The sequence below is a fragment of the Hypoxylon fragiforme genome, assembly GCF_022984875.1.
Source record: "Hypoxylon fragiforme strain CBS 206.31 chromosome Unknown GGS25scaffold_1, whole genome shotgun sequence".
NCBI classification, from domain to species: domain Eukaryota; kingdom Fungi; phylum Ascomycota; class Sordariomycetes; order Xylariales; family Hypoxylaceae; genus Hypoxylon; species Hypoxylon fragiforme.
The window spans coordinates 834,995-848,555 of record NW_026054756.1 but is presented as its reverse complement, the minus strand read 5'-3'; the positions used below and the strand labels follow the sequence as shown (position 1 = coordinate 848,555).

The window sequence follows — 13,561 nt, the reverse complement described above, 5'->3', positions numbered from 1 at the left end:
AGTACATACCCAAGATCTGGGTAGCAGAGCATTTCATACAACAGCATAGAAAAAAGAATCTAGCAAGCACATCGAACACATCGAACTTACCGAACGTATCGATCAAATCCAGCAAATCCAGCAGCTCCAACACATCCAACAAACGCATCAAGAATATCTGGCACATCTGGCACACCTAAACTTGTTACCATTCGATCTACTTCTCATCCCCGCGCAGTTCCTCTGGCTTGTTTCGTTAGATGGAAGGGTAAACTGTGGGTTTTCCCCGTCAGGTCCACCGCTAAGGTACTTCAGAAGTCCATGAAACCTTGCCTTGCCGTCTTTCTACATCTTCCTACCGCTTCCTTTATATTAGGTGCCCTGCCCGCTTACCTCTCTGCATATACTTATATAGTGCTCAAGCCCTTGCCAGAAGAACCACAGTCCCTCTCTTCTCTTCCTGCATCCTACACCTTTTCGAAGACGACGGCCTTCCCACTACCAATCTAGCCTAGTTTGATTCCACTTCCCGATTAGACCAACCCCTACGCTAAAAAAGTGCCCTTTGTTTCCTCCGTCCCTGAAACACTCCCGTCTATAGCTTCCAAGCTTTCTTCCAGGCGCGAGAGACACGTGCCGAAACTGACTACGATAGAAATTTCGGTAGAGCTCGAATGATACATTGAATAGTAGCTAGGTGGGAGCAAGAAGTAGGACAAGAGACAAAATGAGTTCAGGATACCCAGCTCCGCCTATTCATCACTCGCAGGGGTTTTCGCCAGAGATGCCAGGCCCCTCCGCGCACCATCCGGGCTATGCCCAACTGCCTCCTCCCATGCCTTCGAACCCATACTACCAACAAGATCCCATAAGCAACCCTCACCGGGCAAACATGCCTCCTCCGCGAACGAACATGGCCCCGCCCAACATGCCCGGGTCTAGAGACCGTGCTGTCGAGCTCGGCGCAGCAGAGAATGGTGCCAGCGGTTCGGGGCCTAGTCCACTTACTACCAAACCAGGAGCTGAGGAAAAGGACAAGCCAGCTCCGCAACCAATTGAGGGCACCGACGCAACAAGGAAATATAGGTATGTTGATTCTCCCTAAAAATATATAACTTTTTTTTTGGACCGATTATCTTCTGGTTCATAGGATTGACATATGAATCAGGCTCGAGGTTGTTCAACAACCCCTGAGGGCGAGAATGTGTGGCTTCGGTGACAAGGTAAGCGCATTTGAGCCCGTTCTGTTTGCGTTGACTAGAGGCTAAACACAGATTATAGGATCGACGGCCTATTACTCCTCCGCCCTGTATCAGACTAGTGGTGATGGACAAGACTACCGGCAAGGAGGTAGATTGCAAGTGTGTGGAACACAGCCTTGTCACTCTTCAGATCACAACTAACCCTGAGCTAGCGAGGTTGAACACCAACATTATGTGTTGCACGTAGATCTTTGGTCCGAGAATGGGGATAAAGAGGTCAACTTGGTCAAGCACTCACAACAATCGCCGTCTATCTCATCCACCCAGGCATCTTCTTTCCGTGAAGTGATTGAGGGTAGCCAGACTGGGGGCTATGGATATCAGTCGATTGTGCCCTCGAACCGCGATTATGCACAACCTAACCCTGGATACCCTCACGCCATGCCTTACCAGCCAGACCCATATGGACAAGGTAACAACAACAAGACCCCAGTTGTAAATATGTTTGATGGCTCTGTTTCTGATGAATATTTTTTCTAGGGTATGGGTATCCCCAACAAGCCCAGCCATATGGCTATCCTGGTGGTGGCTACCGAAACGATATGGTGCCGGGGGTACCTCAGTTGCCATCTCAGCCAATGTTCGGTCCCCGATTCTCGCAGGATATGTCGGGACACCAGATGACGCACAACCGGCTGATGGGGACACAATCGCCAAATGGCATGTACACGAGAAATCTCATTGGCAGTCTTGCTGCCAGTGCATCGCGTCTCACAGACCCCACCGATAAGATTGGAATTTGGTTCATTTTACAAGATTTGAGTGTTCGAACCGAAGGATGGTTTAGGTAGGTGGCTTATTTCACTTCCAGGTTACTTGTTATGTTGTTACTCATGGCACGCTTACATGGTATGACACACAGACTACGATTCTCCTTCATCAATCTACGACGACCCGACGCAATTCCCAACGGCGGCAGTGACGCGGAACTACTAAACAGGGGTAGAGCACCCGTTCTTGCGCAGGTTTTTAGCGAAAAGTTTCAAGTTTATTCAGCCAAGAAATTCCCCGGTGTTTGTGAAAGCACCGCTCTCAGCAAATGTTTTGCTGTGCAGGGAGTCAAGATCCCCATTAGAAAAGATGGCCAAGACGGGAAAGGAAGCAAGGGCCGAGGATCAGATGATGAAGACGATAATTAAGATGTGTCTACAACCGATGCTCGAATATGAGTCAAGATGGCTCTTTCTGAACAGGTGCCTGACCTACCGACCTACTTACCTACCTACCTGTACCTAGTAGTACATCTGTTGGGTTGGGCTACATACATGTATGTCTCAGAGGACGCAAGGTAGCCTCTTCCCGTTATCACGATGCTATCACGGTAGCACGGACGTTTCAATACCTTTCGGCGGGTATATGGGACGAATGGAAGTCAGTTGGGTTCGGTTGATGTGACGGAGAACCAGATAACTGCCGACAGAAAAACTACGTCAGGTGAACAAAGGAAAAGGTTTAAAAGTTAGCCAGGCCAAAACACATATATCTATGGTTGACTACCTACCTACCTAAGGTTTATATGTTAAGTATGTATGCTTGCAAACCGAGGGTTTAGTTCTAACAATATACCCACGAAACAGTACGAGTCAGATGTCATGGAAAGGGAAATGGAAATGGAAATGGAAATGGATGAATTTAGAAGAAATATGCGCGTCATTCATTGATTGGTCTTGTTTTTTTTTTTTTTTCGTGTGCCTGTGCTGTGCTATGCTGTGCTTGGCCTTTTTAACTTGCCGTGCTATCATGATGACTACATGTCTAGGTAGGCGGGTACCTTATTTTTATTTCCAGGTTATTTTCCTCTTATGCTTTCGCACATGTACGGTAGGGGGCTGAACTTGTCAAACGGGTCTGTACCTTAGGTACTAACCTAGGTAGGTATTCACTCTAATAGTTCGCGGCTTGAGATGAGCTGGGAGCTAACCTAGATACCTTGGAAAGCCTTGATTGGGTAGGTACCTACCTACTTATAGTACTATGTATAGGTATTCAATGTTTGTTTTAAAGTAGGTATTGATTGTAAGGAAGCTTGTCGAGTCGCCTTTCAACCGTAACCGTAACCGTAACTAGAACTCTAACTGTGATTGTGACTGTAACTGTAACTGTCACAAAAGAAAAAACATCTTTAGGTAGATAGCTTATAAGTTGATCTGTTTAGGTATATTGAGTGGTGGGTGGAGGGTGAGGTTTGGATGTCATTATACGAAGAAACACTGGATGACTGGGTGCTTAGGGGTTTTTTTTTTTTTTTTTTTTTTTTTGAGAAACTGTATTTAGGTTAGGTAGGTATATCAGAGATCTACGTCTTGGATATAAGAAGAAAAAAAAGAGAGAGAGAGAGAGAGAGAGAGAGAGAGAGGGAGAGAGAGAGAAAGGGGTTGGATAATATGGGCTGTTGGGTGAGTGGGTGGATTGTATTGTGGCTTAGCCCGTGAATTGAGCGAGATATGGGATTTTCATGGGTCGATGTTGGATAATAAGTAATATATATGGTACATGTAGTTATGTATATTGCAGGTGTAAGTTGTGTTCGTCAATATGAGTATTTTGAGTACCTATTCAAGTTGGGATGCCATCTTGGGAGATGTCTGCTGATCTGTCCTTCCTATCAGATGTAGGGTAGCACGGGCTCTACATAGTATATATACATATATAAGTCCATCGCATCTCACCAACCCCAAGTATTAGCACCTATTCCAACTACCTACAACCCTTCCCCTTAGGAGAGACTATCGTAGTACATCTTCTTCGCCGCCTCAATCAGCTTCTTGACCTCCACCGCCGGGATCTTCTCCCGCCGGTCGAACGAGTACAGGCCGTTGACTTCTTGTTCAATGTCGGATCTAGGGAGATGGTATCGAGGTTGTGTTTAGTATGGAATATATAGGCAGGTACTGAAGGTGAATGGGGTGGAGTAGGATAGGTATAGAAGAGGAAGGGGGTCAGGGAACTCACAGCTGCGTATACACAAACCCACAACAATGCCCCGCGCCCACCACCGCCCGCAACAGCGCCTCGAACCTCTTGAGCAGATCCTTGGAATCGCTCGCCGTCGTGTACCCCCAATCTCTATCTTCTCCCCCTCCACCTTCATTGCCTTTCTTCGCGGGCGCGATGTTAACGCCGCCGAACTCGGTGCATATCACGGGAGCGCCCTCTTTATGCTTCGTTCCTTCGTCGATGATATGTGTGGGGGAGGCGATGGGCCCGACGAAGAAATCGCGGTCGCCGAGTTTCTTCCCGAGGATCCCCTCGAGCGTGGCGCAGGTCTGTGATAGCAAAGGCGCGTCCGAGTAGTCGTGGAAGGTGCTCAGGTCTGTGAGCACGTGCTCCCAGCCGCAGTTGTCGTTTACGGGACGGGTTGGGTCGAGGGTTCTGTTGGGATATCAGTCGTGGTTTGTCTTTGGGGACTATAGGGGGGCGAGGGGGATGGAGGAGGTGGAGGAAGAAAGGGGAAAGGGGGGTTGGTGATAGCTCTTACTTGGTCGTGTAGTATAGCGAGCGGATGTGATTTCGCTGGTCTACGTTATCCTTGAGGTTTGGATACGCCCAGCTCTCCTGCTACTTGTGAGTATCTATGCTTGCAAGCACCACCTTACTCCTCAATACTGATTGGGAGCATGGGGAGTATAGCTTTTTAATAACAAACGAGAAAAAACAAAATTAGGCTTCGAACGTACTATAACACATGTTAGCCACCCCCTATTCACATAACTCCAGAGAAAACTCTTCATTTACTTAGGGATCCAATACATACCATTAACAGGCGTCCAAGTGACGACCGAAGGATGATTGATATCCCTCTTCACCGCCTCAACCCACTCCCTCTCGAACCTCTCCGCGTAGTCCGGCGTGAACTCATACGCATTCGCCATCTCACCCCAGACCAAGTACCCCAGGCGATCGGCCCAGTACAAGAAAACCGGGTCCTCGACCTTTTGGTGCTTGCGGCAGCCGTTAAACCCCATCTGCTTTGAGAGCTCGATGTCGGCGCGCAGGCTGTCCGGCGACGGCGGCGTCATCCCCGTCTCGGGCCAGTACCCCTGGTCGAGCACGAGCGCCTGGAAGAGCGGGCGCCCGTTGAGCCGGAACGTGCGGTCGCCGCGCGTCCAGTCTAGGTGCCGGAACCCCGTGTGCGTACGCGCTTCGTCCAGTAGTGCATCGGAAGCGTCGTACACACGGATCGACACGTCGTATAACGTCGGGTGGTCCGGCGACCACAGCGCCAGGCTCCCTTGCCAGCACTCTGCATCGTCGAGCGGCGCCACCTTCACCAGAGACTCAGGTGCGCTGGCCTTCTGCTCGTCGCTCAGCGCGAGACCCAGGCTAATCGCTACTTGGTCCTTGTCACTAGGCAAGGGCTCGCGCTTCTTCGCAACACTGAGGCCATGGAGGAAACCCTCGATCTCAACCGTATAGGCATGCCCGGCGCGGCGGCCGAGAATCGCCACCGTGGCTTCTAGAACGCCCGAGACGGTGTCCGTGGACCTTAGCACAGTGCCAGCACTGCTATCGCCGACGCGCGTCGGCGGGACGACCTCGAGCCACACAGGCTGCCAGATGCCGCTCGACGGCTTGTAGAAGATGCTCTCTGGCTGGGGCGCCCAGTACTGCTTGCCGCGGGGCTGGGAGAGGTCGTGGGGGGAGTCGCGGATGCGGAGGACGAGGTCGAGCCTGCCCTCGCTGTTATTCCACGCATCAGTGAGATCAACGTCGAACGGCACGTGCCCGCCCCGGTGCTGGGCGACGGGGTACCCCGCGGCCCAGACCGTGACATCGTAGTCGACGGCGCCGAAGCGCGCGAGCACCCTGTCTCCGGCGTCCCGCTCGGCTTTGCTGCGCGGGTCGGCGAGCTGCCGCTGCTCGTACCACAGGATCTCGTGGGCCTCGTTGTTTGCGTCGATGCCCGACGCCGGCGTCTGGAACACGAAGGGCACGTTGATCGGCTTCTTGGTGTGCTCTCTTGCGCGGGTCTTGGGGTCCTGGAACCCTTTCTCCTTGAGCTCCGGGAAGGCGGCTAGTCTCCGGGCTTCAGCCTCCGCTTCGGCGGCACCGCCCGTGGTTGTTGTTGTAGGAGCCGCGACGGATACCTTTTCGGGAACACCGTTGATGTGCCATGCTTGCTGGAGCCCGACGTCCTCGTCGTCGAACAGGATCGTCCAGCCCGCGTTCAAGGGCGTCCACCGGTGGTTGGCATGGACGAAGTCTGGTCGTGGGTAATTCTCCTTCGAGTTGTATGAGTTGTATGAGTTGTACGCCATTGTCCGGTTTTCTTCTTTTATTTCTGCTTTCTTCTCTAGATATATACGAGGAATAATAGCAGAAGATTGATCAATGGCAAGTAAGTACCTAACCTAGGTAAATACTTAATAATTTCCACTTTCTACCCACGAAAGCGATCATCCCTAAATCAACCTCCCCCTCCTCTCAAGTTGTTTGCATACAAAAGTGGTTAATTTCGATATCGGCAGGCATCTTGGTTCCATTTCTATGAAACGTGAGGAGAAGGATTGACGTCATGCTGCGCCAATAATAGCTTGTGTAGCTGGAGAAAACTGGACTCGGAGCTGCATTTTCTGCATTTTCTGCATCTTTTGCATATTCGTGGTGTTGTCTACATACATAACCTACATCTGTACGCAGCACTTACTCCTGGCACATACCTGGTTGGAACCAGTCATGCTTTCAAGGCACACAACTATTAGGTCAAGGTACCTTACTTCCTATTTCCATTTCTTTATCGATCAGCGCCATCATTAACTTCATTCAACTTAGCTAAATCCATAATATCATGCCCCTGACCCGTCATAAATACCTAAAGTAGTCGATACCTACTCCATAGGTAATCCCCAAGACGCCAACGAGTATAGGCAAAGTGCCCAGCCAAGTTGAACCCCCACCATGCAATATATCAGAGTAGCATTTCATATATTATCCCTGATTTACCAGCTTCACGCAACAGTCGTCATCCGCCTCACACTCCTCCTTGCGCCCTCACCACTAATCGTGATAGAACCATCCATTTCAAGCGCTCTCATCACCTCAGCAAAATCGGCAGGCTCGACAGGAATGCTTGCCCCCTCGTTTAATCGTCTGCTAACCTCACTCCATCGTACACTTTGTCCTCCACTGGTCAACTCATCCAAAAGTTGCAAAACTGCTGCTTTGAGCTCTGTTTTGCGTTTACGTTCTGCGGCGCTGGTGCCTTCGGTGAGAAGGCTCATGTCAATGCGACCTTGAGAGTCGGTAGCTGCTGTCTTGAGTGCTGATTGGATAAGACGCTCCGCCTCGAGGACATCGGCTTTGGTGACTACAGGGGCGAGACGCATCTTGGCGTGTGCTTCAGCAAGACGGATCATGGATTCGAGCTGACGAGTCGTGGCAGTAATGCGCTTCTCCGCCGCACGAACGTCCTGTCCTAGTTTACGCATGTTCACGTACGCTTCGACCAGAGCTTGCGAGGCATCTTGGGATAGCGTCGGATGAACGTGCGTACGGGCGTATGAAATATAGGAAGTCAAAAACTCCACAGGCTAAGTAGTCCATTAGTATTGTATAGTATGATATATGCAGAATTAAATAGCAACTTACCAATATTTCGTCGTTAGAGGAGGCAGACTGGGGCTTGTCCTCCAGATACATGGACAGTAAATGCCGGGCCAGCCTTCGATCAGTCGACTCATTGATACGATCAAGAACCAAGTAAACGAGATCAAATCGAGACAGTAATGTAGGTGGTAGATCAATATTCTGCGGGACAGGCAGGTCAGGATTGTATCGAGATCCAATCGGGTTGGCCGACGCCAAAATACTGGTTCTGGCGTTCAATGTTGTGATGATACCGGCCTTGGCCACCGAGACTGTCTGTTGCTCCATAACTTCGTGAAGAACAGAGCGAGTAGAGTCAGACATCTTATCGAACTCGTCGATGCAGCAGACGCCACCATCAGACAAGACCAAAGCACCAGACTCAAGCACTAGTTGCCGCGTCTCGGGGTCACGACTAACATACGCAGTAAGACCGACTGCAGATGATCCCTTGCCGCTAGTGTACACACCACGAGGGGCAATCTTATGGATGTACTTGAGCAACTGAGACTTGGATGTCGATGGGTCACCGCATAGTAAGACATTAATGTCTCCTCGGTACTTCGGGCTACCTCCCTTCTCAAAAGTCTTGTTTGTTCCTCCAAACATTTGTAAGAGAATACCCTTCTTCACATCTTCCATTTCGTAGACAGAGGGGGCTAATGAGCGAGAGAGAAGCTCATATATATCAGGGCGAGCAGCGGTAGCCTTGATCTTCTCCTCCTCTTCGGGGGTAATGTTTCGGACTTCGTCGATGTTATTTTCCGGGTCATTGGTGTCCTCGTCGAGAGTTGAAGGATCCATATCCAATCGCTTGTTATCAACCTTGGCAATGTGGACAACGTCGACAAAGGTTTTGAATATGCTCTTGACCGAGCGTTGGCGCGGGTTCACCCTGACTGGGCTTACGCGATAGATACCAGTAATCTTGACCCGGTCACCGGCTTTGCAGAAATCTACCAGCTCATTATAGACACAAACGGACACGGAATGAGGCGTCTGTCCAGCGGGCACGGCATCGGGAGTTTCCTGTAGTTTAATAACTTGCTTGTCCTCGAACTCACACCTGTTGTGGATAATTTGCATGGAGTTCTTGGAGTTGCACAACTGTCTCGGGCACTCTGTAGGCTCTCTGATCTTTCCTCGATCTAACCCGACTAGGAGCGAGTGACTGCAGACGCTGCATCGGAAGAAAGCCTGCTTCATGTCTGGGATGACGGGTGTCGTGCGAATCACAAGACCCTTGATGCAAATGAGCTTGTCCATATCGGACGGGTTAAGATCCCGAAGGTTGGTGATTTCATCCAAACCAAAGGGCCTGGTCATATACGTCTGATCCATCACCTTTTCTTCTAAAGTAGGACCTTGTGGAGGTCGTTGCGAAGATTGGGGCTCATCACCACGTTCTGAACTCGGAACGTGCATATCGGAACTTGGAACACTGGGTTGCGTGGCTGAAGCTCCATTGCTTTGGCTTCGTTGTTTGACCATTTCAGCTTGGGCAAGCTCAATCATCAAGTCGTGAACGGACTGGTCCATCAATGGCACGATTTCCTGGGGATAATGCTGGATTTGATGCCACATCTTTCTGGTAGGCGGGTATAGCTTGAAGTCCTGAACGTTTACGTACAGGATTCGTTGGCCGAGAATAAGCATATTCTGAAGCTCCTCCCAGTATGGCTTAGAAGTAGCATCAGGCTCAGCATCGGTCTCTTCTGTCGTCATCCCTAAGCTCCACATACGGTACTTTTTGGTGAAGTTTCGTAGGAAATCCTTGAACGCGGCGTAGGTATCGTCAATGGAGACAGTAGTACCCCAGATTGTCGCATTATCTTGACCACCGAGTGCGTCGGCATCAGTGGTGTTTGGATTCAGGTTGGAAAAAGTTGCGGCATCAGAATGTATCTCTCGAACTACGCGCCCAGCATCGTCTAGAATAACACGGCTACCGCCACTTCGTCCAGTGCTACTAAATATCTCCGAATTGATATCACCTCTTCGGTTCACTCGGCTGGCCCTTGGGGTATCAGACGGGCCCACGAATAAGTTGCTGCTTTCGCTTCGAAGATCGGATTGCGGGTTCAAGGCACGGCCTGGACTTGAGCTTGCTTCGTAGCGGATGGGTGACGATTCTGAAGTATCCGTTAGAATCTCTAGAACTACGACTTAGAACAGACACAAACACTCACCACCACCCATCATGGATCGGGCTCTAGGTGTGCGATCGCCATCATTCCCTGCCATATGTTGTAGGGGCGAACTAGGTGCGGCATTCTGATTCGGGTTGGTACTTTGGCTGTCGGTATTGTGACGCAATGCAGGAGAATTTCTGTCATTTCCATTTGCAGGAGATGACTGGTAAAATAGAGGGCTTGATACTAGTTGTGAAGGACGATTTGGCGCTCCATTTTGGGATGAACCTCCATTTGCAGGACTGCTTGAAGGGGCTAAGGAATTTCGTGTGGTCCGGCCTGGAGTACCGGCTTGCGAACTTCGTGTGCGACGATTGGAAGGCGAAGACATGTTGAAAATGTGTCAACGTGATTAGAAGTAATGTATAGACCACGCCGAGTTTCTGTGTAGTTATAGTATAACTTGTCAAAGGCGTTGGTATAATTGGTAGTGGGGAGAAGGTGAAAAATAATAAAAGCACAAGAGATAGTTATGCATGTGCATGCCGCCTAAGGGGGAAACCGCGAAAAACGGGGTAGGAACGCGTTGAAAAGGACCCACACGCGACTTTTCGCGTAAAGTGCATTTTATGCAACTGCTTATCTTCAGAGTATGTACTCAGCATAAATCTTATGCTCGCGTACTAGGTACTGATTTGAGTGTGGGGCATAATTATACATAATTAACTTGAACGTTAATTAACTAAGCATTGAACTAGGCTTAACGGGTCCGCTTAAACAGTTTATCCATCTTCCCTGGTCCAGCCAAATGCCACATGCCGCTTTCTTAGGTACCTTACATCGAACTTCCACAGCTATTAGTTATTGGTATCATTACAAAGTAGTTACTGAAACCGCCGATTACTCCAGAGACGACTTCGATATCCGTATCGCACAACCTAATTTCCCCTTACACAACTACTCAATTCCTTCAAAATGGCTCCTGGCATGTCACTGTCCTCGGTGAATGCCATCATCATTCTCAACATCGACGATGGCTCTAGGATATTCGCCAAGTACTACAACTCGCCCCACCACGCGCCCACAGTCTGTAGGTTGAAGCAATGAGTCCTGAGTTTCCAAGTGAGCGTGTTCGCAGCTACTGACTGAAGCTTTCATACAGCATTAAACCCCCATAACCAACCCAGCGGACCGTTCGCAGATGTCAAGTCGCAGAAGTCGTTCGAGAAGGGCTTGCTAGAAAAGACGGCGAAGCAGACCGGCGATATCATCCTCTATGACAACCGGATCGTGCTGTATAAGATGGAGTCTGACGTCATGATGTATGTCGTTGGCGGCGTTGACGAGAACGAGGTTCTGCTTTACAACGTTATTCTTGCGCTTAGGGATTCCCTGCATTTGCTGTTCAAGTATTTCCAACCCCGGCCATCGCGCTATTATACCACGTGGCTAATAACTGAGACAGGCAATCCGTCGATAAGCGAACAATAATCGAAAACTATGACCTAGTCTCGCTTGCTATTGACGAGATCGTGGACGATGGTATTATTCTGGAGACCGACCCGACAATCATCGTGCAGCGAGTCAGCAAGGCGCCAACACAAGACGTGAACCTGAGCCGTATTGATCTTAGCGAACAAGGCGTGAACAACTTGGCGCAATTAGGAAAGGCCAAACTGACGGACTGGCTAAGACAAGGTCTATGAGGTCGCTTAACTGTTTGAAGCATGGGAGACCTCGAATGAGATAAGATGAGATGAGATGGTCTTAACGTAGACTTTGGCATGGCGTTGGTAAAAAAGTCTTTATTTACTCTTAATGGGGAGCATCTTTTTGCTCAGCCCAGTTATGAAGTGATGGGCTACGACCTAATCCGAGAAGCTGCTTTGCGCAGCCGGTTCATGACCGCCGCGCCGATGTCTTCATCGTCTACTATACCCTCCACAAATATGATATCCGCATCCCTTTTATCTAGTTCCCGTAACGCCGAAAAGAGCCCCTGCGCTATACTCCTGGTGTCCTCCCCTATGCTTACGTCTAAAAGTTTTCCCACGGTAGCACCGCTCGTGGTATCGTGAAATTCGCCTTCTTGGACATATAGCTCGTCCGCCTCCTGACTTTCTTCCCTCACCCACCTCTTCAAGTTACTACAACGCAGTCCGGCAGCAGGTTTCCAATGTCGAGTCCGTATAATGCCGACTCGTAGTGGCCCACCTTTGGAGACTGGTATCTGTTGGGCTTCACGATCCCGGACGAGATCTTCGATATCATCTATTTGTATGCCATCCCTACCCTTTTCGAAAGCTGCTTCGTAGAGAATCACCTTTGCCTTAGGACTGTAATGCTTATACTTCATCCCCGGCGCTCTTGGCGTAGACTTTCCCGTCTCACTGTGATCTTTATACCCCTTTTCGACTTTTTCCCATCCGGCGCAGCAGCGCAATTCGTCTATACTCACTCCACCCGGTCTGAGAATGACAGGAGGATCACATAGACCATCTACCACGGTGCTTTCTACCCCAACGAGACAGGGCCCTCCATCGAGTATTAGGTCAATGCGGCCATACAGATCTTCTAGCACGTGCCCCGCAGTGGTTGGTGAAGGCTTTGTAGAAGCGTTTGCTGAAGGGGCTGCTAGAGGTGCGCCCGTCAGCTTGATGAGTGAAAGGGCCAGGGGCGAATTTGGCATTCGCACCCCAAATGTCTTTAGCCCAGCCGTCACCTCAGGGGCTAATCTCGACGGAGTTGGATTGGGAAGTAGTATTGTCAGGGGCCCTGGCCAGAACTTGTCTATGAGAGGTTTGTATATCTCAGGAATCGGGTCATGGCCACCGTTTGCTGTGCCGTTAGATGTACTTTTCTCGGGCGTCAGGAGGCTGCGAAGCATCTCCAGGTCTGATATATGAATGATCAGGGGGTTGTCTGAAGGTCTACCCTTGGCGGCGTATATACCCTTTACTGCAGCGCTTCTCGTTGCATCCGCTCCAAGCCCATAAACAGTCTCAGTGGGGAATGCGACAGGTACATCTTTGGTTTTGAGATATTCCGCAGCCTCTTTAAGGACCTCGAGACTGTGAGATGGGGTTTCAAAAACTTCCCATGAGTTTAGCTTTTCATGGCCTTCATTTTCCCTGAATCTCCCTAAGTTTCTCTCGGGAACTCTGGGAACAAGTGTCCTTGGGAGATTTTCAGACATTGTGCTGTAGGAGTTGAAAGCAGCTCGAACAGTTTTATATCTAGTCCTCAAGATCTTATACGCCAACTTGCCTGACAATAATTGTAAATTTCGGCGGACAAGTAAGAAGTTAGACTCAGTTTATTTGAAGTGTTAAATATTAGATGAAATTTGAAGACCATCTATACCAAATTTCTCTATCCCTTTAAGAAATTGTATAAATGCGCATAAGAGTCACACAAGAATAAAATAGCGACGATGACGATATTGTCACTCAAAATTTACAGTGGTGCCTATCTTATCGATTACAATTTCTACTACCAAAGCCAGCTACGATGTGCAAGTTAGCGTCCAAGTTTAGGGGACCAATAGCTTGTGATCAGTGGTTAAGACCAGTTTATTAATACCTGCTTAGGTACACACGGTGA

At 49.5% G+C, this 13,561-nt stretch overlaps 6 protein-coding genes across 6 annotated transcripts; 3 read left to right on the top strand and 3 right to left on the bottom strand.

Moving 5' to 3' along the window:
* Window positions 1–2,577, top strand: GGS25DRAFT_526887 (uncharacterized protein). Its single transcript, XM_049265048.1, has 6 exons — window positions 1–1,065; window positions 1,148–1,202; window positions 1,261–1,340; window positions 1,394–1,653; window positions 1,722–2,028; window positions 2,104–2,577. Exons 1-6 carry the CDS (start codon window positions 707–709, stop codon window positions 2,378–2,380), a joined length of 1,338 nt encoding a protein of 445 aa, XP_049121038.1. The 5' UTR covers window positions 1–706; the 3' UTR covers window positions 2,381–2,577.
* Window positions 2,578–2,704: 127 nt separating this feature from the next.
* On the top strand, window positions 2,705–3,499 carry GGS25DRAFT_468489 (uncharacterized protein). The gene is made up of 2 exons (XM_049259074.1): window positions 2,705–2,764; window positions 2,819–3,499. The coding sequence occupies exon 2, from the start codon at window positions 2,868–2,870 to the stop codon at window positions 3,072–3,074; it is 207 nt and encodes a 68-aa protein (XP_049121037.1). The 5' UTR covers window positions 2,705–2,764; window positions 2,819–2,867; the 3' UTR covers window positions 3,075–3,499.
* A 458-nt stretch (window positions 3,500–3,957) lies between these two features.
* GGS25DRAFT_516565 (glycoside hydrolase family 2 protein) lies at window positions 3,958–6,499 on the bottom strand (the record flags this gene model as incomplete). The annotated part of the gene is made up of 5 exons (XM_049263221.1): window positions 3,958–4,081; window positions 4,194–4,613; window positions 4,720–4,796; window positions 4,898–4,917; window positions 4,996–6,499. 5 exons carry the CDS (start codon window positions 6,497–6,499, stop codon window positions 3,958–3,960), a joined length of 2,145 nt encoding a protein of 714 aa, XP_049121036.1.
* A 301-nt stretch (window positions 6,500–6,800) lies between these two features.
* GGS25DRAFT_468484 (cell division control protein 54) lies at window positions 6,801–10,533 on the bottom strand. The gene is made up of 3 exons (XM_049259073.1): window positions 10,016–10,533; window positions 7,830–9,958; window positions 6,801–7,771 (listed from the first exon to the last, which is right to left on the bottom strand). The coding sequence occupies exons 1-3, from the start codon at window positions 10,347–10,349 to the stop codon at window positions 7,190–7,192; spliced, it is 3,045 nt and encodes a 1,014-aa protein (XP_049121035.1). The 5' UTR covers window positions 10,350–10,533; the 3' UTR covers window positions 6,801–7,189.
* A 212-nt stretch (window positions 10,534–10,745) lies between these two features.
* GGS25DRAFT_11099 (snare-like protein) lies at window positions 10,746–11,949 on the top strand. The gene is made up of 3 exons (XM_049256043.1): window positions 10,746–11,048; window positions 11,121–11,367; window positions 11,424–11,949. Exons 1-3 carry the CDS (start codon window positions 10,934–10,936, stop codon window positions 11,662–11,664), a joined length of 603 nt encoding a protein of 200 aa, XP_049121034.1. The 5' UTR covers window positions 10,746–10,933; the 3' UTR covers window positions 11,665–11,949.
* GGS25DRAFT_11109 (translation factor) lies at window positions 11,635–13,391 on the bottom strand. Its single transcript, XM_049256045.1, has one exon. The coding sequence runs from the start codon at window positions 13,152–13,154 to the stop codon at window positions 11,820–11,822; it is 1,335 nt and encodes a 444-aa protein (XP_049121033.1). The 5' UTR covers window positions 13,155–13,391; the 3' UTR covers window positions 11,635–11,819.
* Between the last annotated feature and the right edge of the window lie 170 nt (window positions 13,392–13,561).